Source organism: Xenopus laevis, chromosome 1L, assembly GCF_017654675.1.
Source record: "Xenopus laevis strain J_2021 chromosome 1L, Xenopus_laevis_v10.1, whole genome shotgun sequence".
NCBI lineage: Eukaryota > Metazoa > Chordata > Amphibia > Anura > Pipidae > Xenopus > Xenopus laevis.
Window position 1 is genome coordinate 29,788,307 of NC_054371.1, and position 27,173 is coordinate 29,815,479.

The window sequence follows — 27,173 nt, forward strand, 5'->3', positions numbered from 1 at the left end:
TTGACACTGCTTCTTGGTGAATCTGAAGTCCAATTAAAATTATTTTCTAATAAAAATAAAGGGATAGTAAGAGTCACATAGCTAAACTCCTCCGACATTCTGTTAGTCTTAATAAAGTGGTCTCCAACACTAAACACTTCCAACAGCTATATATTGGCAAAACAAAAGATGATGTCCCTAAATTATTCCAAAACAAAGAATGTGCATAATGAGAAGCATTTTGATTGTTTGGACTTACTGTATCTCTTTGGCCCATCTTCTAAGCAGAACGACAGTGTCAACGTAGCATCATCTTCAAAAAATTCTGTAGCAAAAGCATCCCACCAAAGATTGTCACTATCCTGAAAATGCACAAAAGAATATGTGTGAATAAATGCAAATGTATAAGTACTGTCAAATAGCGCAACCAGTCCTGTCCTGTCTAATACAGGTGTAGGGTTTGGTAAATTAGCTACCCTTATTAATGTTGGCAAGCAATGCCATAGTGATATAGATGCCTAAATGGGTCCTAAAATACAGTTAGGAGGGGACCTGTTTGCTCATCCTCCTTAAAGGAGAAGTAGACCCCTTATTAAAAAAACCCTACCCCCCTACCCTACATAGACCCCTATCTCCTCCCGTCCAGCCTAGCTGCTACCCCAGCCAAATGCCCCTAACTTTTTACTTACCCCTCTGTGCAGATTCACAGCATCAGAGTTCAGGGGCGCCATCTTCTTCTTCTTCGGTCTTCATCCGGTCTTCTTCTAGCACTTCGGCAATTTTCGTGACTTTCAGTACATGCACAGTTGGCAAAAACCCGAAGACTGCTCCAAATGCGCATGCGCCGATAAAGAACTTACTTCCCGAAGAAGACCGAAGAGAAGAAGATGGCTGCCGTGAACTCAGATGCTGTAAATCTGCACAGAAGGGTAAGTAAAAAGGCTGAAAGCTGGGTGTACCTTCATTTGCTGCTGTGTGTGTTCCCTTGTGAGGAATAAGCTGATCATTGGTGCTTGTGAGTATATGCTTTCCTCTTCTTGGTTAGTTCTAGAAACTCCTATGTGGCTAATTCTGTTGAAATGCTACGTATGTTCTCTGGTTAAGCATAAATAACCATGGGCGCCCAATCATTGTGCATAGCACTCTATTACAGTCAGGGTCAGACTGGGCCGGCGGAACACAGGGAAAAAACTCGGTGGGATCCGCCAGCCCAGATCCACAAAATTCTCTCTGCCGCGACCTCCCCTTTGCGAGCGGCCGTTTCGAAACATAGTGCGCATGCCACGGCCGCTGTGCAGCAGTGGTGTGCCGGTGGTGCAGCGGGGGGTCCCTGGAAAGCAGCCCCGGTGGGCCAAGGGTCCCCCAGTCCGATGCTGATTACAGTTGCACTACACCCTGCCTCAACACCGTTGTGAGGGTTTAAACCCTGAGAGACAGGTCTCATCCGGAGCCTAAATATATGTTAGGGTAAGTTTATAGTAGAGACGATGTCACTCAATTTACTATATCACTACACAAGAATAATATAAGGATAGTTAAGACAAGTGGTTGGCAAAGCCTCAGCACTTTTCACATGTGCAAAAGTTCCCCATTTCTCAGTATTTCTATGTAGAGTTGAGGTGCCTCAAACAAGAGCGAATTAGATGAGGTAGTGGATCAAGCATGGGAGACATAAACGTTTAGCTTTGAAAGATAGGATGAGGATAGTGCAGGCTTAAGAAATCTAAAAAATAAGAGAATATGGAATAACATTGAATGATAATCAGTGTCAAAGGCTGAAGACAGCTCCAGTACAATAGGAAGTAGGGGCTATCACATTTAGCTCCTGATAAAACTGACCATATACATTTATAATCACTGGGCAAATTTGTGCCTGGGCAGTAACCCATAGCAACCAGTCAGTGATTAGCTGTTTTCAGCCAGCTGCAGGTTGAACAAAGAAAGCATTCATCTGGTTGCCATGGGTTACTGCCCATGTGCAAATTTACAGCTCTATGTAAAAAAGTTTATTATTATTATTGTTGTTGTTTATTTCAGACAGAAGATAATTACTTACTAACTGTCTCATGTCATATCACGGAATACAGCCTAATAGAAGTTCATTTTAGGTTGAGCTATACCTTTAAAGGTAAAAAAACTAGAGCAGATACTTTTTGCAAAGCTGAGCTGTTGCTATAACCACAGTGAGTGTGCCTACAGAGGCTGGTATTTCTAATGCAGCTTTTATCAGCCAAACAGCCCAGTGCGTAATGCAGAGAGCATGAGTCAGTCTGGGCAAGAAACAGCACCCAATCCAATTTGCTTATGTCTCAAACACACAATAGATAGGTATGAAATCTGTAATTAAACTGTCATCATATATTAGTGTTAGAACAGATAGCAAGCTCAATTTCACTGAGCATATGCATAAAATTTAAATCCATAATTATTCATTTCCCTTTCACCAAAAGGCATTTTTTTGCCTAACGAAATGTAACTGTACGTAGCTAGACTTTATAGACATTGCAGATTTACTTTGCAAATAATGTTATGTGGTTATTGTATTGATATTAGAAAACTTTGGGCTCTTAATATTCCTTAAATGACAAGTCAGTCCAAGCAATTAGACAAAATCCCTGCTAGATACTGTCGAGTCCAGACTAAATATGTCTGATACTCACTTGTTGGCAGCCCAGTTCATGATTCAACAATAGTAACAAGCGACTGCCAATCTGGAAGACTGACTTTCATCAGTAGCCTCCTGTACAACAGGAGATCCAACAAGATGGTTGGTCTACAGGAATTTGTACCTGCCTTACAAACATCTTAATGATGGTTCCTCAGGGCTAATTTCAACTGTGTCTTCACCTTTAAAATTTAAGGAGAAGGAATCCTGCACTTGTGGGTGCCAAATGTTAGGCACCCCAAGTGATTGTATTGACTTGCCTGAAACACAGGGCTGGTGCTCCTATCAGCAGAGAACTGCTCCGGCCCGGGGTTATACCAGTGAGCACCACGGATCGATCCTCTTCCTGCTTCTTCTTGTTACAAATTTCCCGGGGTAGACGCATTCACAGTTGAACGAAATAGGCAAAATTTTTAGTTACAGTTCGACTTTTCATTCTACTGCGCAGCCATGTGAAGAAAGTGGAAGACGGAAGAGGATGGCTCCGTGGTGCTCACTGGTATAACCTGGGGCCGGTGCAGTTTTCTGATAGGAGCACCAGCTCCACTATAGCCCTATTTGAAATCTATTGCATTTAGCACTGTCTACATCAGGGGTCCCCAACCTTTTTTACCCATGAGACACATTCAAATGTAAACAGAGTTGAGGGAGCAACACAAGCATAAAGCATGTTCTTGGGGGGGTACCCATAACTCCCAACTGTCCCGCTTTGAGCAAGACAATCGCTATTTTGACAGCTCAACCCACAGTCCTGCGTTTGTACTGGAAAGTCCCTATTTCCCTATTACAGCCAAATGAGATACAATGTTTCTAACTTAATTGGCTCTTGGCAGAGAGCCCAGAAGAATAGATACTTAAGATACATTTGTAACAGTTTTGTCTCTTGGGAGAAGTTAGACTCACAGCTTAAAGAGCAATTCACCTTCATTAGTAAAACTGTAATACAACATAAAAACTACAGAAATGCGTGAAACTTTCATAACCTGGCAAATTTTGTAAAATGGGCATGATAATTAGGGGGTGTGGCTGCAAAAAGGGGCATGGTCAAAAAAATTTTGCCACGCTTTATTTGTCCCTCTTTCCATTTACAGAATGTTGGGAGGATGGGTACCAAATAGGGCTGTGATTGGATGGCAATTTTCTTCCTACAGTGTATACTGAACAAATTTTCTCTTTTCTGACTTGTATCCAGTAAAGGCCATCCATAAAAATGGCAAATTAAGTGAGAGTGGAATTTGTATTAGTGGCTGGCACAGCTGATTACTCTCATGGCTAACAAGGCAGCAGCAGCAGCAAAAGAAAGAACCCAAATTAATGTAGATGTGACTATATGCAAACTCATGAATAAACAGGCAAATATGTAAGTCAAAGGGATCTGAATGTGAAATACTGAATGATAAATTATCATTGTTATTGCAATGCAGCTTTAAATTTCCCAGTCAAGAAACTATTTTTACAGAAGCTTTCAAAGTCTCTTATTTGTTTTGTTACATAAGAAGTACAGGTATGGGATCCTTTTCCAGTAACCAGTTATCCAGAAATCTCAAAATTACAGGAAGGCCATCCTTCCAAATAATACACTTTTTCAAAAGTATTTCCTTTTTCTCTGTAATAATAAAACAATATGTCGTACTTAATCCAAACTACAATATAATTAATCCTTACTGAAGGCAAAACCAGCCTATTGGGTTTATTTAATGTTTACATGGTTTTCCTAGTAGAAGGTATGAAGTTCCAGATTAAGAAAAGACCTATTATCCACATAACCCCTGGTCCCAAGCATTCTGGATAACAGGTCCCATATCTGTATATATTTGTACAGTATAAAAACTCACTGACCATGGCCCCATGCACATTGCTATTGGTGTACAAGGAAGTATCCTCCATATAGGCATCCCTGGGCCTAAGGCAACTTTTGGGAGGCAGCACATGGATGCCTAAATGGTAAAAAATATTGTTTAAAGGAAAATAATACCTCCAAAATGAATACTTGAGCAACAGATAGTTTATATCATATTAAGTGGCATATTAAAGTATCTTACCAGACTGGAATATATATTTAAGTAAATATTGCCCTTTTACATCTCTTGCCTTGAACCACCATTTTGTGATGGTCTGTGTGCTGCCTCAGAGATCACCTGACCAGAAATACTTCAACTCTAACTGTAACAGGAAGAAGCGTGGAAGCAAAAGACAGAACTCTGTCTGTTAATTGGCTCATGTGATCTAACATGCATAGTTTGTTTGGTTTGTCTGTGTGCACCGTGAATCGTACGATCCCAGGGGGCGGCCCTTATTTTTTAAAATGGCAGTTTTCTATATGATTACCCAATGGCACATACTACTAAAAAGTATAGTATTATGAAAATGACTTATTTACATGAAGAAGGGTTTTTCATATTAGCTGTTTTATGCAATATATTTTTATAGAGACCTACATTGTTTGAGGGGTATAATTTTCCTTTAGAAAATTCCCCCACAGCCTGCCACCCAATACTAGGGGCTAAATCAGCTGGCAGGGCTGAGGGAGAAAAAGGGGTATCTCTCTATCTATCTATCTATCTATCTATCTATCTATCTATTATCTATCTATCTATCTGTCTGTCTGTCTGTCTGTCTGTCTGTCTATCTATCTATCTATCTGTCTATCAATTATCTATCTTATCTGTCTGTCTATCATCTATCACAGTGCTACGCAATATGTTGGCGCTATATAAATACATGTTAATAATAATAATAATAATATCTATCTATTATCTATCTATTATCTATCTATCTATCTATCTATCTATCTATCTATCTATTTGTCTGTCTGTCTGTCTGTCTGTCTGTCTATCTATTATCTATCTATCTATCTATCTATCTATCTATCTATCTATCTATCCCTCTATATATCATCTTTTATCTATCTATCTATCTATCTATCTATCTATCTATCTATCTATCTATCTATCTATCTATCTATCCATCTATTTATCTATCTATTAGATCAGTGTTAAAACATTCAGCCTAACAGATGCGATGCATCAATCCTCAATGGCTAGCCGCAAACCTTGTTGTTTAATTTATTGCAGTCTGTGATAAAAGTATTTAAGCAGTTAATCTGTGCATCGGTGTATATTTATATATAATATATATTTCTGCTAAATCTTTCTGATGGCTTTACTCATGTACTACAGACAGGTGTCTTTTTCTGTTCTCTTTAGATGGTTGAATAGCTGTTAGGATTTTAAGACTCTGGTGTATTTAGACGAAGAATAAACAAGTAACAAGTGAATTTAATGCTACAGTGAAGGAGGAACTTATGGAGAAAAGAATGTAAAGTTAAAGAATTAATCACAAAAATGCCTCCTTAGCAAACATTCCCGAAATCCAACATAGCAGAAAATTTTAATTCAAAAGACTTACCTGCCTAAAAATACAGAAATCTGTATAAAAAAAAAACAGTACCCAATTTTTTTGAGAAAGAGAAACAAAAGATTAAAAAGTGAAATTCAAGGAGTGCCCTAGGCAGGTTTAAGTTATGGACTGACAGGTAGTGGAGAGTTTTACCAGACTAATTATTTTACGATTCAACAGTAATGAGAAATTGCCATAGCAACTGACTTCCCACACGGTATACCGTACTGTATATATACGGCACACAACCACACACACAAGCCATGCAATGGGAACGAGTAGCAGGGTGCGTATGCACAGAATGCTGATTCCCTATCCCCAAAAGCAGAGGCACATAGCAGGAGATAGAGAAAAGAAGCACGACAGCTATTATTGTCACACTATACCCGTAACCATTTGCAGTGTAGCTTTCCAATAGGGAGGACCACGGAACGTCCTTCATCACCTCTTCTATTTACTATGGAATGATGAGGGAATCAGAGACTATTAGGGATGTAGCGAACGTCGGAAAAAAAGTTCGCGAACATATTCGCGAACTTGCGTCAAAAATGCGAACGGTTCGCGAACGTTGCGAACCCCATAGACTTCAATGGGAAGGCGAATTTTAAAAGCTAAAAAAGACATTTCTGGCCAGAAAAATGATTTTAAAGTTGTTTAAAGGGTGCAACGACCTAGACAGTGGCATGCCAGAGGGGGATCAAGGGCAAAAATGTATCTGAAAAATACATTGTTGACACAGCGCTGCGTTTTGTGCTGTAAAGGGCAGAAATCACACTACGTCACTCAGGTGATGTTTCTGGACACGGAATGTGAAAAAGCTCACACAGCTAGGTGGCACTTGGTTAAAGACTGGGCAAACAATGCCTGCAAGGGCAACGTATACAGTAGTGGGTACGGAATATATTATTGCTGCTGTAAAAACATCACTCAGGTGATGTTTACGGACACAGAATTATTATTGTTATTTAGACAGAATGTGAAAAAGCTCACACAGCTAGGTGGCACTTGCATACCTCCCAACTGTCCCTCTTTTGACCACTCAACCCCCTGTCCCTCTTTTGTACTGGAAAGTCCCTCTTTTCTCTGCACTGAACAGCCAGAAAAAAAACAGTTTCTAACTTAATTAGCTTTTGGCAGAGAGCTCAGAACAGCTAACAGGTGCAAATGAGATACTTTGTAACAATTTTGACTCTGGTTGGTGCTGGTGGTGGTGAACTACTAGGAGGAGCAGCACACCAGTCCCTCTTTTCTCTGAACTGAACAGCCAGAAAAAAAACAGTTTCTAACTTAATTAGCTTTTGGCAGAGAGCTCAGAACAGCTAACAGGTGCAAATAAGATACTTTGTAACAATTTTGACTCTGGTTGGTGCTGGTGGTGGTGAACTACTAGGAGGAGCAGCACACCAGTCCCACTCCCCAACACAGCTAGACTAATAGCACTGGGCTCTTACAGTAGCAAAGTAAAAAAAACAAAAAAGAAAATAAAAGCAGTCCTTACAAGGACTATTGGGTTATAGGCAGCAGTCAGCAGATGAGAGATCAGAAGCAGTGCCCACAGCAGCTACATACAGAGCACTGCAGTAGAAGGTAGATTACTAGCCAGCAAAGCTACCTAACCTAAAATGTCCCTCAAATCCCTGCAGAGTTCTGTCCCTCCAATACAGAGCAGTATCAAGTAGATTACTAGCCAGCAAACTTACTATCAACTGTCCCTCAAATCACTAACAGCTCTCTCCCTACACTAGCTCTTCCAAGCACACACAGGCAGAATGAAAAAACGCTGCAGGGCTTCAGTTTATATATGGAAGGGGAGTGGTCCAGGGGGTGTGGGGGTGGTCCAGGAGGGAGAGCTTCCTGATTGGCTGCCATGTATCTGCTGGTCTGGGGTGAGAGGTCAAAAAAAAGCGCCAGGTAAGGCGAACCCAAAATGGCGAACGTCGCGCGACGTTCGCGAACGTTCGGCGAGCGCGAACAGTCGATGTTCGCGCGAACAAGTTCGCCGGCGAACAGTCCGCGACATCCCTAGAGACTATGCACTTCAGTGTGTTTTTGTATGTGGTACCGGCAAATATTTAGATTTATATAAGGGATGCCCAGTCTTCCGCTTGATTTTCTACAACTCTCAACATTCCACTGCCCACTATAGGCCACATTAGTCCTGAGTCTCATAGACTCTCATAGAAGAGGCTTTCCTAAATAATCTCCAGTAACAGATGACCTGCAAGGAAGGTTCCTTCTGCCATGATGAAAGGGGGAACATGGCCTCCGGTGACAGTGACATTTTCTAAGGGTTTTTGAGCACAATTCAAGTTATTTTTTTAATTGTACCAAGAATTCTGCTGTTTTATTCCTTTATCATAGGAGAGCATAAATAACTTCCCTAGTCATCCCACCCTATTGTCCCTGTATGTACAGGAGAAGAAGGCATGGGGGTAGAAGGCAATAAATATTCTAGGGGCACCTGTACCTGCCAGCATTATGCCCACAATGTCCATGAGTGATAGTCATTAGTACATACACAATGCCATGGTGGGACTGCTGATTACAAAGTTAAACTAAAAGAGGACCTTTAAAGGCTACACAAGAGAGTTGATTGTTCAAATTCTGATGTACTGAAAATGGCATTCACTCAACCTCTAAGAAGATAAAAAAAATATATCTATCTGCCACTATGATTTTTTTGTACCAGGGAAATTTGCTAGTAATATCTTATCCGTAAATCCATTATCCGGTAAGCTCCAAATTAGAGGACCGCCATTTGCCATAGGGTCCATTTTCTGCAAATAATTCTAATATTTAAAAAAATATATTTTTTCCTCCCAATTGGAATGGTGGAAATGTAAAAGGTTTACTTCTGTACAAATATTACTGACCCCAATAGGTGCATACTCTGTGGAGGCTTTAATAGAGAATTTTTCTTTCTCCCTCTCAATGAAAGGTTCAGGGCCCATGAAATTTGCCATTTTTTTTCTGCCTGCTGGTCTTCCTCTGACTCTCATTACACATTATCATCTTTTTACAAGAGGTGGTTTAAAGTTGGTACAGTCCCAGTAGATGCAATCTGGTTATATAAACAGTTTATTACACCTGAATACATAACAGAGTTAAAATATAATACATTTTTGGAAACCGACCTCAGTAAAAAATGGTCAGAAAAAGAATGGTCCCAGACATATTAAAAATAGCTTTATTGTGTTGGAAGCAGGATATAAGGTTCTATTTCATTGGCACCTTACCCCAGCTCGAATAGCTATGATCTACCAGGGGGCAAATGAGAACTTTTTTAAGGGGTGCTCTTCCCAAGGGACAATCACCCACATTTGCTGGACCTATTCCAAGGTGGTTCACTTTTGGATAAGACTATATAACTTGATATTGTCTATCCTACATATTAACCTTTGATGAGATCCTTCTAGGCCCTTTCCTTGAGGCATTGTCCATGGTTGCTTATTTCTAGTTGCATGACAAGAGATCGCTAAGACTTGAAAATAACCCATTATTAAGTTTGAGCTAGTGAAAGCTAATATGGATTGAATTTTCTGAGATGTTAAAGGGGAAGATATATTGGATCTAACTGTCAATGAATATCTGACACCCAACTGCTACACGAAGAGAGAATGAAAAGAAACAGATGCTGAGAGAGGGATAGTGAAGATGAACTTGATTATTTCAGAATTTTTAATTGATTGTATTTAGAAAGTTTCTTATTTCAGTATGATAAAGCTTATATTAAATTTTAATTTTTGCAATAGTTCATCTTTCAGCAGTAACACGACACGTTTCATCAAATCTGCCAACCATGGACTGAATACAGATTTCAGGCTACTCTTCCTACTCAAGCAAAGCCATAAAGATTTGGTTTACTAGAATAAACAATGCAATTATAATAAATGTATCCTAGAGAGGAAACTGTTTACTCTGACTTGATTTCTTTTTTTTTTGCCTTTCTGTTTTAGTTTTTTTAGGGGGGTATTTTCTAAAACTTGAGTTTATCTAATTTTTTTATTAAAAATGTTGACCTAACTCCCATCCACAAATTTAGCTTATTTATCCAGAATTCTTCTTGAAAAAGTTGGATTGAAAAAATGTCCTGGCAAATTTGTCTGTCAATTTGAATCATTCGATTGACGCTCTGAAAAACTAAATTTTGTGGAAATGTCACGAGAAAACGCGTTTTTATTGGATTATTGGTCAAAAACCAGCATGGATCACAATGTCAAGAAACATATTCAGGTACATCTGCCATTGACTTCTACATAACGTTGACAGGTTTGTGATGGAATATTTTCAGATTCGGATTTTGCATAGCTTTGGGGTATAATAAATCTCGAGGTTTTTTCCTCTAAAAAGTTTTCCGCTTTAAAAACTTGACCGTAACAATTCGAAGGTTAAATAAATGGGCCCTCTAATGTTTTTATAGCTTAAATGCTATTCTTTAAACTACATATGATGTGCTATATCACAACTGAAAGTTGTGATAACAGGGGGTACTTTATTTATTATACTACACAAGTTTCATGTGTGTCACTAAGCTCCAATTATAACCAATGACATCACTAAGCACCAATTATAAGGATATAATTTATAGGATATTCGTGGCTTTTGTGTATTATATAGTGAATAAAGTACCCCCTTTTGTAAAATATAAGGATATTATAAGTTACAGAGGAGTTCCATGACCATATAAAAGAATGAGGCTGAAAGTGACTTCTAATATCCTTATATTTTGCACTTTATTTATTATAATACACAAGTTTAAGTGAATCATGTGACAGAAATGACATCACTAAGCTCCAGTTATAAACGATGAAATCACTAAGCACCGTTTATAAGGACATAATTTACAGGATATTTGTGGCTCTCATGTATTATAAAGATGCAGAGGCACATTTAGCAAAAATCGAATTTCAAGTTCATGTGAGTTTTTCTAAACTCCCATGAACTCGAAATTCGACCAATCGAAATTTATTAAAAAAATAAAAACTCGGATGAATAGGATTTACCCGAGAACTAGAATCGAATTTGATTCAAGGTTTTTTTTCCGAAAAAAACTTGAATGTCAAGAAGGTCCTCCGTAGGTTAAAACAGCAATCCGTCAGGTTTAAGGTGGCGAAAAGTCAAATTCAAGTTCTTAAAGAGCCAGTGTATGATAAATCTCGAAAATCGAATTCGAATTTTTTAAAAAAACTCAAATCAAATTGTAACAATTACCTAGTCAAATTTGACAGTTCTGGCCATTAAAAAAATCGAAAATTCAAATTCCAAATAATTTTTTCACTTTGACCCTTGATAAATCTGCCCCCTAATGTACAGGATATTATGGGGCAGATTTACTAAGGGTCGAATATCGAGGGTTAATTAACCCTCGATATTCGACTAGGAACTAAAATCGTTCGACTTCGAATATCGAAGTCGAACGATTTAGCGCTAATCCTACGATCGAACGATCGAAGGATTATTCGTTCGATCGAACGATTAAATCCTTCGAATCGAACGATTCGAAGGATTTTAATCCAACGATCGAAGGAATATCCTTTGATCAAAAAAACGCTGGCAAGCCTATGGGGACCTTCCCCATAGGCTAACATTGACTTCGGTAGCTTTTAGCTGCCGAAGTAGGGGGTCAAAGTTTTTCTTAAAGAGACAGTACTTCGATTATCGAATGGTCGAATAGTCGAACGATTTTTAGTTCGAATCGTTCGATTCGAAGTCGAAGTAGTAGTCGAAGGTCGAAGTAGCCCATTCGATGGTCGAAGTAGCCAAAAAAACACTTCGAAATTCGAAGTTTTTTTAATTCGAATCCTTCACTCGAGCTTTGTAAATGTGCCCCTATGTGTATTATATAATAGTACACCACAGAAAGAGTGCCTCTCCGATTACCTTCACTTTTCTGTAACTACATTTCGGTATTTTTCTTTCTCTTCTGTTATTTTTATTCTACTTTTTTTGGGTTTTATGCCTTATTTCCCATCATATTCTGTTACCTGTCCACCCCTTTACTTCTGCTAAGCTACACTTTTATCCTTTTTCAATTTCTTCTTTCCCTATTCAGCAGTGGGGAGAGTGGGCATAACTGCACCTTGCTGTGGCATTAGCTGGCACCTCGGCTCAGTATTATATATTCCCCTTTGCCCTTAAGAAAAAGTGCCAGAAACGTATTTTACATTCCATATTTTATTTAAATTTACCTTCTTCAGATTTTCAGTGTAATTGTCTCAATTCAAACGTTCTGTCACAGGAAATGGGCATCTGAAGAGACGTGAAACACTTTGCTGAAGGAATTCAAATGTCAGAAGTTCTTTGCATGTCACCAAATGCTGCTTTCCTGCCAATTAGATTAGCTAAATGTCTATTTGTTTAAAGCCTTAAAAGGCTACTGTACATCTGACATCTGTCTACTTACAGCAGTTTATTAGACTGTACACTTCATCAAAGCAGACACGCTGACAATTCACATGTAATTAGGAAAATTCCTTGCCCTCTGGGCTGCAGAGATATCTATAATGCATTGGAATGTCAGGCTTCTGAGCCCTCTGTGCCCCCCAAATCTGTTTTTCCTGTAGAATATGCATATACAGATACTTGGCGTTGGCTGTCACTGGCTGTACTCAAATCTTTATTGTTTTATAATTGTTACAGTCATGTCCCCTAAAATCTTACTTAAAACAGAAATGGTTCCCTCTTTTGCTTATAATTATTGTAGGCATGTGAATGTCAGTGAATATTTTTTGCAAAACCCCCTCAAAATTTTCGTCATAAATGATAGACCCCAATGAATTTTGCACATAAAGCGGGTTATTTATCAAAGTCCCAATTTATCTCAATATTTTCTGCTACAAACTCTGATCAAATCCGTTCTGGTTTTTAACTCTTATTTAATAAATTTTCCCGAAATTTGCTTTGCGGGAAAAAAATCAGATTTTCGGGTTTTTTTTGAGATTTTATCAGATTTTCAAGTTTTTTGACTTTTTATCCGATTTTCACGTTTTTTTTTGGAATTTTCACACGAAAACTCTGAAAACTATTACATTAAACCCAGCGCACATCAACAAATCATTGAGACTTCTCCGATTGACTTATATGCAACCGGTCTGAGATGCCGGAATTTCAGATTTGGATTTTTCCATCCTCGGGGTTTGATAAATTCCAAAAAATTTGTGATTTTTTTAAATGTCCAATTTTATAAAAAAAAAATCACATGATCACAATTTTTCATGATTTTTGCATTCGGACTTAAGTAAATAACCCCAACATGTTAAATAAATGTCCATAAACTCCATTGACTCTATTGAATTCTCACCATCGCAAATTTTCCCCATGGTTTTGCTAATTTTCCAGCAGACTAAATTGTGACAGATTGGCTTATCTCTAGCATTGACATGTAATGCTCACTTAGGTTTAGATATATCAAAGTTCAATCTTGCAGGTTGATTGATATTTATCAGATAGACACTTTTAGATCGATTCACAATTAATCATTTTGGTCCAGAACCGACAATTTTTCAGTGAGAATTTGACTAATCTTAGGCCGATTTTTAAAAAATATTTATTTGAAAATACCTGTACTTTTTCTGGTTGGGTTTTCAGGGGAATTTATGTTTAGAGAACAAAGAAAATCAGAGCTCATAAACAAAAATGCTGCAACAGAAGGCTTGATTTCAATCCCAAATAATGTGGTTTTATGTATATAGAACATAAATAAATGCAGATAACTGTTATATATGGTATTAGTGGTCCATTCTACATCCATAGGGGGTATAAACAGAGGCAAAAACATCCTTTTTACTCATTGTAATCTCTTATGACCCCTCATGTACAAAAGCATCTGTTATCCAGAAACTCTTTATTCAGAAAGCTCTGCATTACAGGAAGGCCATCTTTCATAGATTCCATTTTATCGTATCATATTTTTATCATATAATTAGTTTTTTTTTTAATAATTCCTCTGTAATAATAAAACAGTACCTTATACTTGACCCCAGCTAAGATATCATTAATCCTTATTGGAGACAAAACAAACCTATTGGGATGAATTAATGTTTAAATGATTTCTAGTAAACTTAAAGTACTGTAGGAAGATCCCAATTTCAGAAAGATCCCTTATCTGTAAAACTCCAGGTCCTGAGCATTCTGGATAACAGGTCCCGCACCTGTATATACCATAATTGGAGCTGTTTGCCCTTCTCCAATAACTCACAGGCAATTTGATATCATATATGGAAGGTAGTGCTTGTCTATTTAGCGGCTCCCCCCAAAGACCCATAGCAACCAATCAGCAATTAGATTTGATAATTATACTGCAAGTCTGGAAATAAAACAAAGCTCTCATTGGTTGTCCTAGGTAACGGCACTGGTGTACTTTAGCACCTCTGTTATTAAATGAGGGTGAACTCAGTTAACTCTTCAGCAAAGAGAAGCTCTGGATGATGAAATAAAACTAAAGTACAGAAATCCTGCAGCGCATTTGTTAATACATTGCATAGGCATTTGCTGTAATGCCGCATATCTGAGTTCCCAATTGACATAATAAAACCAAAATCCATTTAAAGTAACACATTAAAAAGCTGTAAACCAAAACCAGAGAAAATAATACATTAAACGCACATTGGCCAAAGTCACCGGAATGCAGGGCTGATCAATGAACGCAGACATTTAAACCCCGCCATGATTAGCTCAGGGAAAAGGCTACAGCCAGGTTTAACTAATGACAACATTAAATGTCATGTGAAATCAAAGTAGATTAAATATAGCTGCTGTTTCATTTACTGTTTGAGAAAGTGAGAGAAAATGAAGGATTTACACACGCACCAAAACTGCCCCTTTGGCTGCTGACAGTTAGAACATAGGGGGCTTCTGAGACGCCTACAATCGAATCTGGCACTTGCTGAACTTCAGAGGAGGTATACTGTATAACTTATCATTGGTTAGACCTTATTGGAATCCAATGGTTCCTAGAGAGGTGGTTCACCTTTAAGTTACTTTAAGTTAACTTTTATATAGAATGGCTAATTCTAATCAAATTTTCATAATTGATATATTTGCCTTCTTTTCAGCTATAAAAATGGGGGTCACTGATCCTATCTAAAAACAAATGCTCTGTAAGGCTACAAATTAATCGTTATTGTTACTTTTTATTACTCATCTTTCTATTCAGGCCTCTCCTATTCATATTCCAGTCTCATATTCAAATCAATGCATGGTTTCTAGGGTAATTTGGACCCTAGCAACCAGATTGCTGAAATTACAAACTGCTGAATAAAAAGCTAAATATCTCAAAAAAACAAATAATACAAAATGAAAACCAATTGCAGATTGTCTCAAATGATCCCTTTCTACATCACTAGAAAATTTCATTTAACCCCTTTAAGCATTTGTGGGCTGCACTCTTTAGATCTTGACGTCAGAAGGCAAATAATTCAAAAACTATAAAAAATAAATTATGAAGAGCAGTTGTTTAGAATTGGCCTGTCGAGAACATACTAACAATTGATTTAAAGTTGACCCCTCCCCCTTTAACCCTTTGTGGGTTGCACTCTTTTGATCTTGAATAAACCAAAAGGGAAAATTAGGAAACGCTGAACCCACAGTGGAGACACAATTTTAGGGTTCCTGCCATGTGAAGGGTCATGAAAATAAGAAACTAAATATGTAGGACACAACATTAGCTGATATATAAATATGTATAATAATATTATTTATAATATAATATAATGTGGCAAGCTGTGTTTTACCTTCGCTTATTCAGTCATCCCATCTGAAACATTCAAATAGCAATGTCAGTTTTGTGTGAGTTAAAATTCTTAGGCCTATGGCACCCAGAGTAGTGATGTGTGGGCTGACCCAATACCTCGCACACTTCTTCACGGGTGGCGGGCGTGTGCGGGTTTAGTTCTTCTCCTGCTCTCCCTGCCTCCACCGTCAAATGCTGTCTTTCGACTTCCGGGTTGGTCTTTTATAGATGCTGCACCTGCTCACCCCACCCCTTTTGTGACATCATCAGCTGGGTGGGTCGACGCGAGTCTATAAAAGCAACCCGGAAGTGTGGATGCGTGCGGGCTAAGGGAAGGCGAGTTAGGGTCGGGTGCAGGTTAGGGGAATTCCGACCCGCACATCACTAACACAGAGCATATTCTCCATCATTTTCAATCAGTTTTTCATAACAAAAGTGCAGGTCTTTGTATTCTATTCTGGATCATAATTAGCTGGGCCTGTGGGTGCTAAGCCTGAGTCAGGGTGCAAATTACAAAAACATTGTACTTTTCACCCTACCCTGCCAACGGTAAATGAGGAATTCTTCTTTCTTTTTGGCAAGACAATGATCCTGCATAAGGCTCAGCAAGTTGGCAATATTTAGTCATCTGTCTATGTAAGGTCCTTGCATGGTTTGCAATTAGACCTGTTCCAAATATACACTGGCACTCACGGCTGATTCAAGCAGGGATAGACCCTTGCGTGTTTATTTGCAAATGTGAAATGTTTTGGGGTTATACCCCTTTGTCAAGCATGATCCCGAAGCATTGCACATTAGCAAATAAACACTCAAAAGTGGCAGTGTATATGTGGAACCTGTCTGTTTGGGAGGGTGCCGATCCCTCCAACATCGTGCACCAGGTGATTGCTTTCTGAAGGCCAGGGTGTGCGAGCGCCCCATACTATCCAGTATTGTAATTAGACTGCTTCATGTTGCTTCATTAAATCAATTAGCAGTCGCCAGTGTCGGATAGGACTCTGTGAAAATACCTGATGGTCCCTGCCGGCCCAGACCCGCTCCCTGCCAGAAACTGCTGGCACTCCTTCTAAACCCCGACGACAAGTAAAAGTTACACTCGAGGGTAAGGGGGCTTTGGGTATCACTTCTGGATACAACTGGGATGGGGACCCCTGAGGGGGTGTTTGGCCTAGGGTTGCCACCTGGTCAGTAAAAATGATGCTTGATGCCAACGTTATTAATAGGAAAAAACTGCAAGAATATAGGAAGGCGGTATTTTTTTCCAGAAAAGATGGCAACCCTAGTGGGAGCCCATGAGGTGCTATCCCCCCAGTTCATGGCAGGTGCAATATCTTATAATAAAACCCTCCAATTATGAAAAGGTTTGGCTGCAATGAGTATGTGATTGCACGAGTCCTACATTTAATTACTTCTCTAACCAGATAAAAGGTAAAAGAAACCAATTTCAGTTACTTCCAAATTGTATGTATTGTTAAAGAATTATTATAGGGTTTGGATGTTTCGCAGGCTTTTTACCTCCAGTTTTAATTTGCTGCATCACATAATGGGAAATCCTCTGTGAAGGGATTTTTGTTTTCAGCATTGCTGCCACGCACTTAAGTTCCATTCATTAGCCCTGATGGGCCCCACTTTGGTGAAGATTACACATTATTAGTTCAAGTGGAATGTTCATTTCTTGTGGTGCCTGTAAAGTCATTACTTGCTGGATAGAAACAAAGGGGCTGAAAATCTGTAGCCAGGTTGGAGATCTGTTTAACAAGATCTAAAAGGCTGCCAGTTGGGGAGCGTTGTTTATTTGATGCCAATTGGTTAAATTGAAAAGAATTCATGAATAAGGAGATATTCACTCGTCCTTTGCTTTTAAAGGAAACTAAGCACAGGAATAATGACCATGCAACATATTAATGAAGTTACATTGGAGACCAGTGCCCCTGTGAATTATATGCCCCAATTAGTAACGTTCATTTCTCAAGGCACATTTATTTACCAGGAGCAGTATGCAAAATCAAGTTTTGGACATAATTCACCATATTATTTTTCCCAACCACCAGTGTCAGATTCACTGGGCAGCATCTACTGAAGCAACTCACTGTAGCCTCCCTCAAATCACCTCCGCTTCAGGATACTGGTAGTTAAGGGCAAGTCAACCCCAAAATAAACGTTGCCTTATAAAAGAAAACATCATGCTAAGCATCTTTCCAATTTACAATTATTAAAAATGTTCACGGCCCTTTTAAAGTTATTTGTAAAAACAATTGATATTGAAAGCAGCATTTTTTTAACTCCTGGTTGTTACTTTTTAATCAATGTTGCAAAAGTCTTAGTTTCCCAGCAAAGACAGGTCTGTTAATCAGCCGCCTTGTCTTACATTGTATCACCAGTCTGAGCCACCAGGACAGAGAATAGAAAGGGACAACCACTGCTTTCAATAGCAATACATATACAAATAACTTAAAAAACTTAGAAAATGCACTAAACGTTTATAATGAACATATATTGCAAAGTTGCTTAGAATTATGCTTTCTTTTATAAGGCATAAAATTATTTTTTGGGTTGACTTTCCCTTTAACATGTAATTTTAGAGCACCAACGTATTCCGCAGTGCTGTGCAATAAATGAGAACATACAGAATTACACACATAATGGCCAGTAACTGATAAAAAAAAAGGCAAGAGCCCTCCCCAAAAGAGCTTACAATTTAGTAGCAGGGTTCAGCAGCAACAATAGGCACACTTGTGCATGAAAGCAGAATACATTGCAACGGTACAGGTATGGGATCTGTTATCCGGAAACCTGTTATCCAGAAAGCTCTGAATTACCTGGAGACCCATAGACTCCATTATAATCAAATAATTATCATTTTTCAAAATGTTTTCCTTTTTCTCTGTAATAATAAAACAGTAACTTGTACTTGATCCCAACTAAGATATAATTAATCCTCACTGGAAACCAGCCTATTTGCTTTATTTAATCTTAAAATTAATTGTAAGTAGACTTAGGGGGTTATTTATCAAAGGTCAGAATTTTAGAGGTTTTTTATACCTCGAATAAACTCACAACTCGAATGGTTTCTTAGTTATGAAAAAACTCGAATGTAAAAAACTTAAATCAGTATAGTCGGGTTGAAAAACTCGAATTGATCGAGTTTCTGGCAAAAAAAAAACTTGAATCGCTCGAATTGATCAATTTTTCAAACTAAACCCACCGAAAATAAGTTGAACATCATGAAGGCTACAAACATCTTCAAATGGTTCAAGGGTCCTCTGCCATTGACTTCTACATGATCTCGATAGGTTTTAGCTGGAGTATTTTCGAATTTGAGCTAGTTTCAGATTCAGGGTATAATAAATTTTGAAAATTTCAAGTTTTTTTTTTAAAAACAAAAAATGTGAGTTTTTTTTAATACAAAAATTAGAGTTTTGGCTGAAAAATACCCTCGAAAACTCGTATTTTCGTGTAAAAATCAAATCGACCTTTGATAAACAACACCCTTAATATATGGAAATCCAAATTAGAGAAAAACCCAGATCCCAAGCATTCTAGATAACAGGTGTGCGACAATCTCCCCAAACTGCCTTCTGCCTGCTATAATGAGGAAACGCAAGCGCAAAGGCACTCGCAACGCTTTGATTTCCGAAGTCGCTCGAAGTTGCCTCACGAGGAAACTTCGGGCGACTTTGGAAATCGAAGCGCCACGAGTGCATTGCCGTAGGCGATTTTTTATTTAACAGGCGGAAGGCGGGGGAAGGCAGTTCGGGGAGATTTTCGCCCCGAAGAAGAGGCGATTTGTCGCCAGGCGACTAAATCTCCCCGAAACTGCCCGTGTGCCCCTGCCCTTATACTGTGCAGTGATTACACATAATTCTCTGTAGCAGTGGAGTCGAAAGCCCCTATCACATTCACTATGATCAGTTTTATTAGAAGTCAGTTCACCAGTCTGTATGTTTTAGATTAGTGTGAGAAAACCACAGTAGCATCAGGCAAGCATGGGAAGAACATATCTAGGACCCAACAATGCAGGGCAGCAATTTAGACGATGCCTTCACTAGGGGAAATACATTCATCTTAAACAAGAGTATGGAAAAGACCAACAATACCTAAGAAAATGGCGGAAGCTTGATTAACAACATATATCCAGTATTTACCATAATTATTCTTTGAAAACCATTCCTTGGTACATATAAACCAGTTTAGGAAAGGATGGCCTTTACAGCACACAAGGCAAATAATAATGAGGGAATCTCTATACATTTAGCTTCTTTCTCATAGGAGCTGCCAGCATTTCCGTAACAGTCGACTGGTTGATGGATCTATTAAACACAGTTTCTTGGCAACATCCTCACATTCTGTTAAATTCATGGAATCGGCTGTGACAATAGCACCGGCCATTTCATTTGATAAATATATTAAAACTTTTCCCCCGAGGAGTTGGTAGCATGGAGCGAACTGTTTCAGACACACGTAGACCTGTCCCACGGATCCTAATGTAGATGTAAAAACTAGAAGACTATAAGGAGTGAGAGCTTTCCATATACTGCTCACCTTGATGGCTTGTCAGCATGACCCTCTGGGTCTCTTTCACACAATGTTGAACACGCTGATCTTCGATATATTAACCTGTAGTAAGCTGTTGAGTACATAGGGAATAATATTCTAAAATATAAAAGTACAGGTGTGGGATTCTTTATTGGAAACCTGTTATCCAGAAAGCTCTGAATTACGGGATGGCTGTATCCCATAGACTCAATTCTATTCAAATAATCCAAGTTTTTAAAAACAATTTCCTTTTTCTCTGTAATAATAAAACAGTAGCTTGTACTTGGTCCAAACTAATATACGATTAATCCTTATTGGAAGCAAAACCAGCCTATTGGGTTTATTTAATGTTTACATGATAGTCTAATAGATTTAAGGTACGAAGATCCAAATTACAGAAAGATCCGTTTTCTGGAAAACCCTGGGTCCCCCATATTCTGCATAATAGGTCCCATATCTGTATTAGAAACAATTTCAGTGGGGGGTCATGGACCCTATCTTAGAAACGAATGTTCTGTAAGGCTACACATTTATTGTTATCGCTACTTTTTTATTACTTGTCTTTTTATTTAGGCCTCTCCTATTCATATTGCAGCCTCTTAATCATATCAGTGCATGGTTGCTGGGGTGATTTGGACTCTAGCAACCAGATTGATGAAACTACACACTGAAGAGGTGGTGAATAAAAAGCTAAATAATTGAAAAACCACAAATTATGAAAAAAAGAATTGTAAATGCAAATTGTCTCAGCATATCCTACTCTACATCATACTAATTTAAAGGTGAACAACCCATTTAAGAGGTCATTATGGCTATTGAGTATTATGAAGGAATACTGTACATACAGAGGCACATTTATCAAGTCGAATTTCGAGTTCATGGGAGTTTTTAAAAACTCCCATGAACTCAAATTCGTCCAATCGAATAGGATCAACCCAAAAACTCGAATTGATTTTGAATCTAATTCAATTTGAGTTTTAAAAACTCGATTCGAGTTTTAAATAGGGATTGGCAAATTTGACCTGTTTAGTTTCACCAAAAATTCGCCGGCGTCTAAAAAAATTTTTTTTTTGGGTGCACAACTCCATACAAGTCTATTGGCGTCAATTTTGCTGCAAAACAAGGCGAAAAAATTCTCCCATCCCTAGTTTTAAAGACTGGATTTGAGTTTTAAAGATTCGATTCCAGTTTTAAAGACTGGGTTTAAGTTTTAAAAACTCTATTTGAGTTTTTCCTCCGCAAAAAGCTCGAATTTCAGGAAGGCTGTAAACATCTCCAAATTGATCCCAGGATGTCTTCCATTGACTAAAAATTTGGCAGGTTGTAGGTCGCGAATAGTTGAGTTCAAGTTCTTAAAGGGCCAGTATATGATAAATCTCAAAAATCTAATACTTAAAAAACTCGAATCAAATTTTAACCATTCCCTAGTCGAATTTGACAGTTTTGGCAGTGAAATTGTTTTGAATTTTCACTTTGACCCTTGATAAATCTGCCCCATAATGTGTAGTAACTTGAATAATAAAGAATGCATCTAAGGCTTTGTAATAGGGAAAGTATTAGACAGAACAAGGTCCAGAGGGCTTCCAGAACACATCTCCAGCTTTGTTCTTCCCTGCCTTTGTTTTTTTTTTCTAGTAGTTACTGATAAACCTTATTGATTTTTCAAATTGCTCTGGTGAAAAGGGTTTATTGATGAGCATGTTACTAGAGGCCTCGGCGTTAAACAATTAAAGGGATTACGGAGCATCCAGACCCCCTTGAAGTACCGGGTGGTAAATAACGAACAATAAGCTCTGACATTGATCCACGTCGCATGGTCAATGAAATCTTTAGCCGACTAATTGTCGGCATTGACAAACAGTTCATGCTGTAAATGAACAGCTGGAAGTAATTTCTAAATGGAAATGTTCCAAACAGATTAGAAAGTGAGCTATGTCGAGCTGTTGCTTTTCATTGTAAGGAACTGTGCCTCACAGCACGACTGGCGCATTGCCTAGACAGGCACTTTCTACAAAACAAGCGGCTTAATTTGCCACTCACTACACTGCCATAATGAAGAGTCAAGGCAAATAAGGCTAAACAAATTACTGAGGTCACATCAACTCAGCAAGAGCTTGTTATGGGAAGTGTCATACAGTAATCCTATACTTTCTTCCACCTAACTTCAAGCAGTAGCACTGAGCCACAGAAAGCGGACTGTGCCCCCTATGCCCCAGATCAAAAATAAAGCTGGGTAAATAGATTGTATGTGCAAAATAAAAAATGTTTCTAATATAGTTAGTTAGACAAAAATGTATTATATAAAGGCTGGAGTGACTGGATGTGTAACATAATAGCCAGAACACTACTTCCTGCTTTTCAGCTCTCTTGGTTTCCACTAATTGGTTACCAGGCAGTGACCAATCAGTGACTCAAGGGGAGGCCACATGGGTCATACCTGTTGCTTTTGAATCTGAGCTGAATGCTGAGGATCAATTGCAAACTCACTGAACAGCTATGTCCCATGTGATGATGTGCCCCCCTTCAAGTCACTGACTAACTCAGTTATAGAGCTGAAAAGCAGGAAGTAGTGTTCTGGCTATTATGTTACACATCCAGTCACTCCAGCCTTTATACATTACATTTTTGCCTAACTAACTATATTAGAAACATTTTTAATTTTGCACATACAATCTATTTACCCAGTTTTTATTTGTACACTGAACTGTTCATTTATGTTATTGAATTACCCATTACAATAAAGTAAGTGGGAGGCAATGGGTCAAAATTAAATTAAATAAATTTTAAGAGCTAGCACAGGGTTATTTTTGACTGTTGTGGTTCTCCTTCGCAGTAAAGGGGTGGTTCTCCTTAAAATTATCTTCTAAAATGGTCAATTCTAAGCAATCTTTCAGTTGGTCTTCATTTTTCTTTTCTTTTATATTTTTTTAATTTTTTGCCTTCCTCTGACTCTTTCCAGCTTTCAAAAGGGGATCACTGACCCCATTTAAAAACCAAATGCTCTGTAAGGCTATACATTTAGGGGCAGATTTATCAAGGGTCGAATTTCAAATTTGAAAAACTTTGAAATTTGAGTTCAACCTAAAAATGTTTTTTTTGGCCAAATAGGCTGGAGAGCTGCTGAATAAAAAGCTAAATATCCCAAAATACACAAATAATAAAACATGAAAACCAATTGCAAATTATCTCTCTCCATCAAACTAAAACTAAATCAAAGATTAACAACCCTTTGAAGGGCTATCAGATTTTTTTTTCAAGCTGTGATCTTTATGGGGGTAAAGTAATAAAAGTGTCAAAGTTTGCAGAAAAAGATACACAGCCACCAATTGCCGATAAGCCGGTTGCCTGTTTAAAAGGTTGCTACGGGTTACAAGACTTGGTATGAAATCTTTCATTAAATTACCCCCATTAAATAGTGCAAAGTTAGATGGTAAAAAATCATGTGGTAATATGTTAGTGATACAGAAAATTACAAACACTAAGGGGCAGATTTATTAATGGTCGAGGTGAATATTTGAATTAAAAAAAATTTAATTTAAAGTTATTTTTTGTGTACTTCGACTACGGAATAGTCCAAATTTGATTAGAATTTGAAAAAAAATTAGAATATTGAAATTTATCATGTACTGTCTCTTTAAAAATTCGACTTCGACCATTCACCATCTAAAACCTCCCGAATTGCTGTTTTAGCCTATGGGAGACCTCCTAGAACCTATTTGGAGTCAATTGGTGGACTTTGAAAAATCAACGTTTTTTTGTGGAAAACTTTGAATCAAATTCACTCGAATGCACGTACGATTCAAATTCGGATGAATACGGACCTATTCGCTTGAAAACGAACCTATTCGACCAAAAAAAAACTTTGGTTGGTCTTTTGAATTCGAATTTCGAAGTTTTTTCATTTCGAAATTCAACCCTTGATAAATATGCCCCTAAGCAGTAAAGGTAAGGTATGCAGAAAAACGTTAATCAGAAAGTTCCCAGTTATGGGAAATTAACATTTTTAAAAATGATTTCCCTTTTCTCTGTAATAAACCAGTCTCTTGTACTTCATCCTAAGATATAATTAAATACTTATTGGAGGTAAAACAATCCTATTGGGATTTTTTACCTTTTAAATAATTTTTTAGTAGACTTAGGGGCCGATTCACTAACTTCGAGTGAAGGATTCGAAGTAAAAAAAAAATTTCGAAGTGTTTTTTGGGCTACTTCGACCATCGAAGGGTGCTCCTTCGACCTTCGACTACGACTTCGAATCGAAGGATTCGAACTAAAAATCGTTCGACTATTCGACCATTCGATAGTCGAAGTACTGTCTCTTTAAGAAAAAACTTCGACCCCCTAGTTCGCCATCTAAAAGCTTCCGAACTCAATGTTAGCCTATGGGGAAGGTCCCCATAGGCTTTCCTAAGTTTTTTTGATCGAAGGATATTCCTTCGATCGTTGGATTTAAATCCTTCGAATCGTTCAATTCGAAGGATTTAATCGTTCGATCGAAGGAATAATCCTTTTTGCGCTAAAATCCTTCGACTTCGATATTCGAAGTCGAAGGATTTAATTAACCCTCGATATTCGACCCATGGTGAATCGGCCCCTTAAGGTATGGTGATCCAAATTATGGACCTCTTATCAGGAAAACCCCCAGGTTCTGAGCATTCTGGATAAAAGGTGCAGAAGAAAACTAATTTATTAAGACTAAATAAACTTTATCATTACTGAAAAAGAGTCCATCAGTTCTGGTATATAAAGGTGCTACTAACTCTGTATGCAATAGTTCTGTAATAAATTCGCGAAACCGATGAGAAAATTCGCCGGTGTAAAAAAAATGCACCATTTTGCTAATTTCTTGCCATTTTGCGAATATACGCTGGAAATTCACAATTTTTTTGCCTAAACGAAACGGCCCAAATTCGCCCATCACTATTCTGTATAACTCACAGGTCACAGAGTAACAATGTTTTATAAATACAACGGGCAATGGGTCCATCACATTGTGGTGAAGAGAAGCAGTTCATAATCAACAACGAATATCTTGGAGAAATTGTTTAGTTTGTTGGCACACTGTACAGGTTACAAAAACAAATGGGGTTATTTACAATGAACCCCAGCCCAAGTGCAAGAACACTAAGAGGGTTATTTACTAAACTCTGAATGCAAAAATCACGAAAAATTCATGATTTTTTTTTTATAAAATCAGACTATTACAAAATCACGAATTTTTCAGAATTTATTAAACCCAGAGGATGGAAAAGTCAGAATCTGAAAATCCGTCATCTCAGACCTGTCGAGGTTGCATATAAGTCAATGGGAGAAGTCCCAATGATTTTTTTGCGTGCACTGGGTTTCGTGCAATACCCCGAAATTTTCAGCATTTTTCGGGTGAAAAAATCGTGAAAATTGGATGGTAAAATCCGGAAAAACCTTGAAAATCTGATTATTTCCTGCAAAGCAAATTTTTGGGGAAATGTAATAATAAATAAGCGCAAAAAAAACAGGGCGGATTTGATCTGAGTTTCTAACAAAAAATACTGAGATAAATTCGGACTTTGATAAATAACCCCCTACGAGGAGCAAAAGCTTATTAAAAAAACTTGCATCAGAGGGTGGCTGAACTCTGAGGAGCACAATACTGACGGAAGAAAGGCAACCCTGTCTTTGCTGCCTGCTCTATGACAGTTGCCTCAATGGTAGCCCTCAACAATCAAGAAGAAAGGAGCAGAGAAGAGAGAATGTAATGATGAGAGAAGATAGTAAAAATATTGGAGAGACCCTGGTGAAAGTCCCTGGACACCATATTATGACATGTCCTATCAATAACCTCTGGTATATGATAAAAACAAATAAAAATGTGTTACAACATTATTACATGGGTGGGCTCTCTGGTGCTGGAGGCCCTGGGGCAAAGCCCTCTGTATCCCTACCCTAAAATGAGTCCAGTCTCTTGAATGTTACCCATTTATCTACTGTAAGTTGTTGAAGGCTCATTAGGGTGCTTAGGGTTGCCATTGGCTTTACACAGGAATACAGCCTTACTTTTCCACTCAAATCCAGCAAAGCGCACGAATGGCAAGAACTAAAGCACAAAGAATATATTTTCCCGTTTGCTTGTCTTTACACTTGGTCTGCATCATCAATTTTAGATTTCACAAGCAATTAAGAAAACAGGAATTGTTCACAAGGGAACATTTTGAGCTGACTGCATAAAATGCTTCTGTTATTGTATAGGAACATAGCGCTGGCCAACTAAGACTCAATTTATAGTAGCTTGAAAATTAAATTCCTTTTCATGGTGCTATGTATATTGACTTATAAAGGGGAGTCATCATTTTTGTTGCTGCTTTGAAACTAGACTGGGGGTAAATAAACCTTCAAAAGTGAATACTTAGGCCACAAGTAGGAATTAATAGATAGATATAGGAGGCCCTTCCAAGGGCGCCAGGAAGATATCTGTGAGTTAATGGGGGACACAACTGTTAAAGGGGCTGCAATGTCAACTCACTAAATTTAGGGTGTGTTATCATCTCTTAATGGAGAACTAAAGCTTAATCAAGAAGTAGGCAGAAATGTTGTACATTATGTTTTTGGTTTCTGTACCAGCCCAAGGCAACCACAGTCCTTTAGCAGTAAAGATCTGTGTCTCCAAAGATGCCCCAGTAGCTCCCCATCTTCTTTTCTGCTGATTCACTGCACATGCTCTGTGCTGCTGTCACTTACTGAGCTTAGGGACCCACTCACAATATACAGTACACATAGAATAGAAATGTCACAATATAAGGCTGATTAGTAATTAATACAGATAATTACTACATGGCAGCACATGTGCAATTAGCGCCAGAATGTAATAATCAGCCCTGTAGCATCAGC

The 27,173-nt window shown here is 38.1% G+C and overlaps 1 protein-coding gene across 3 annotated transcripts in view; it reads right to left on the reverse strand.

The window, feature by feature from the left end:
• The window catches only part of ldb2.S (LIM domain binding 2 S homeolog), a 169,746-nt gene that overhangs the window by 98,940 nt on the left and 43,633 nt on the right, over positions 1–27,173 (reverse strand). For all 3 annotated transcript variants that reach the window (XM_041582597.1, NM_001095715.1, XM_041582599.1), the window contains 1 exon segment: positions 239–341. In XM_041582597.1, coding sequence (XP_041438531.1) covers positions 239–341 — 103 coding nt within the window.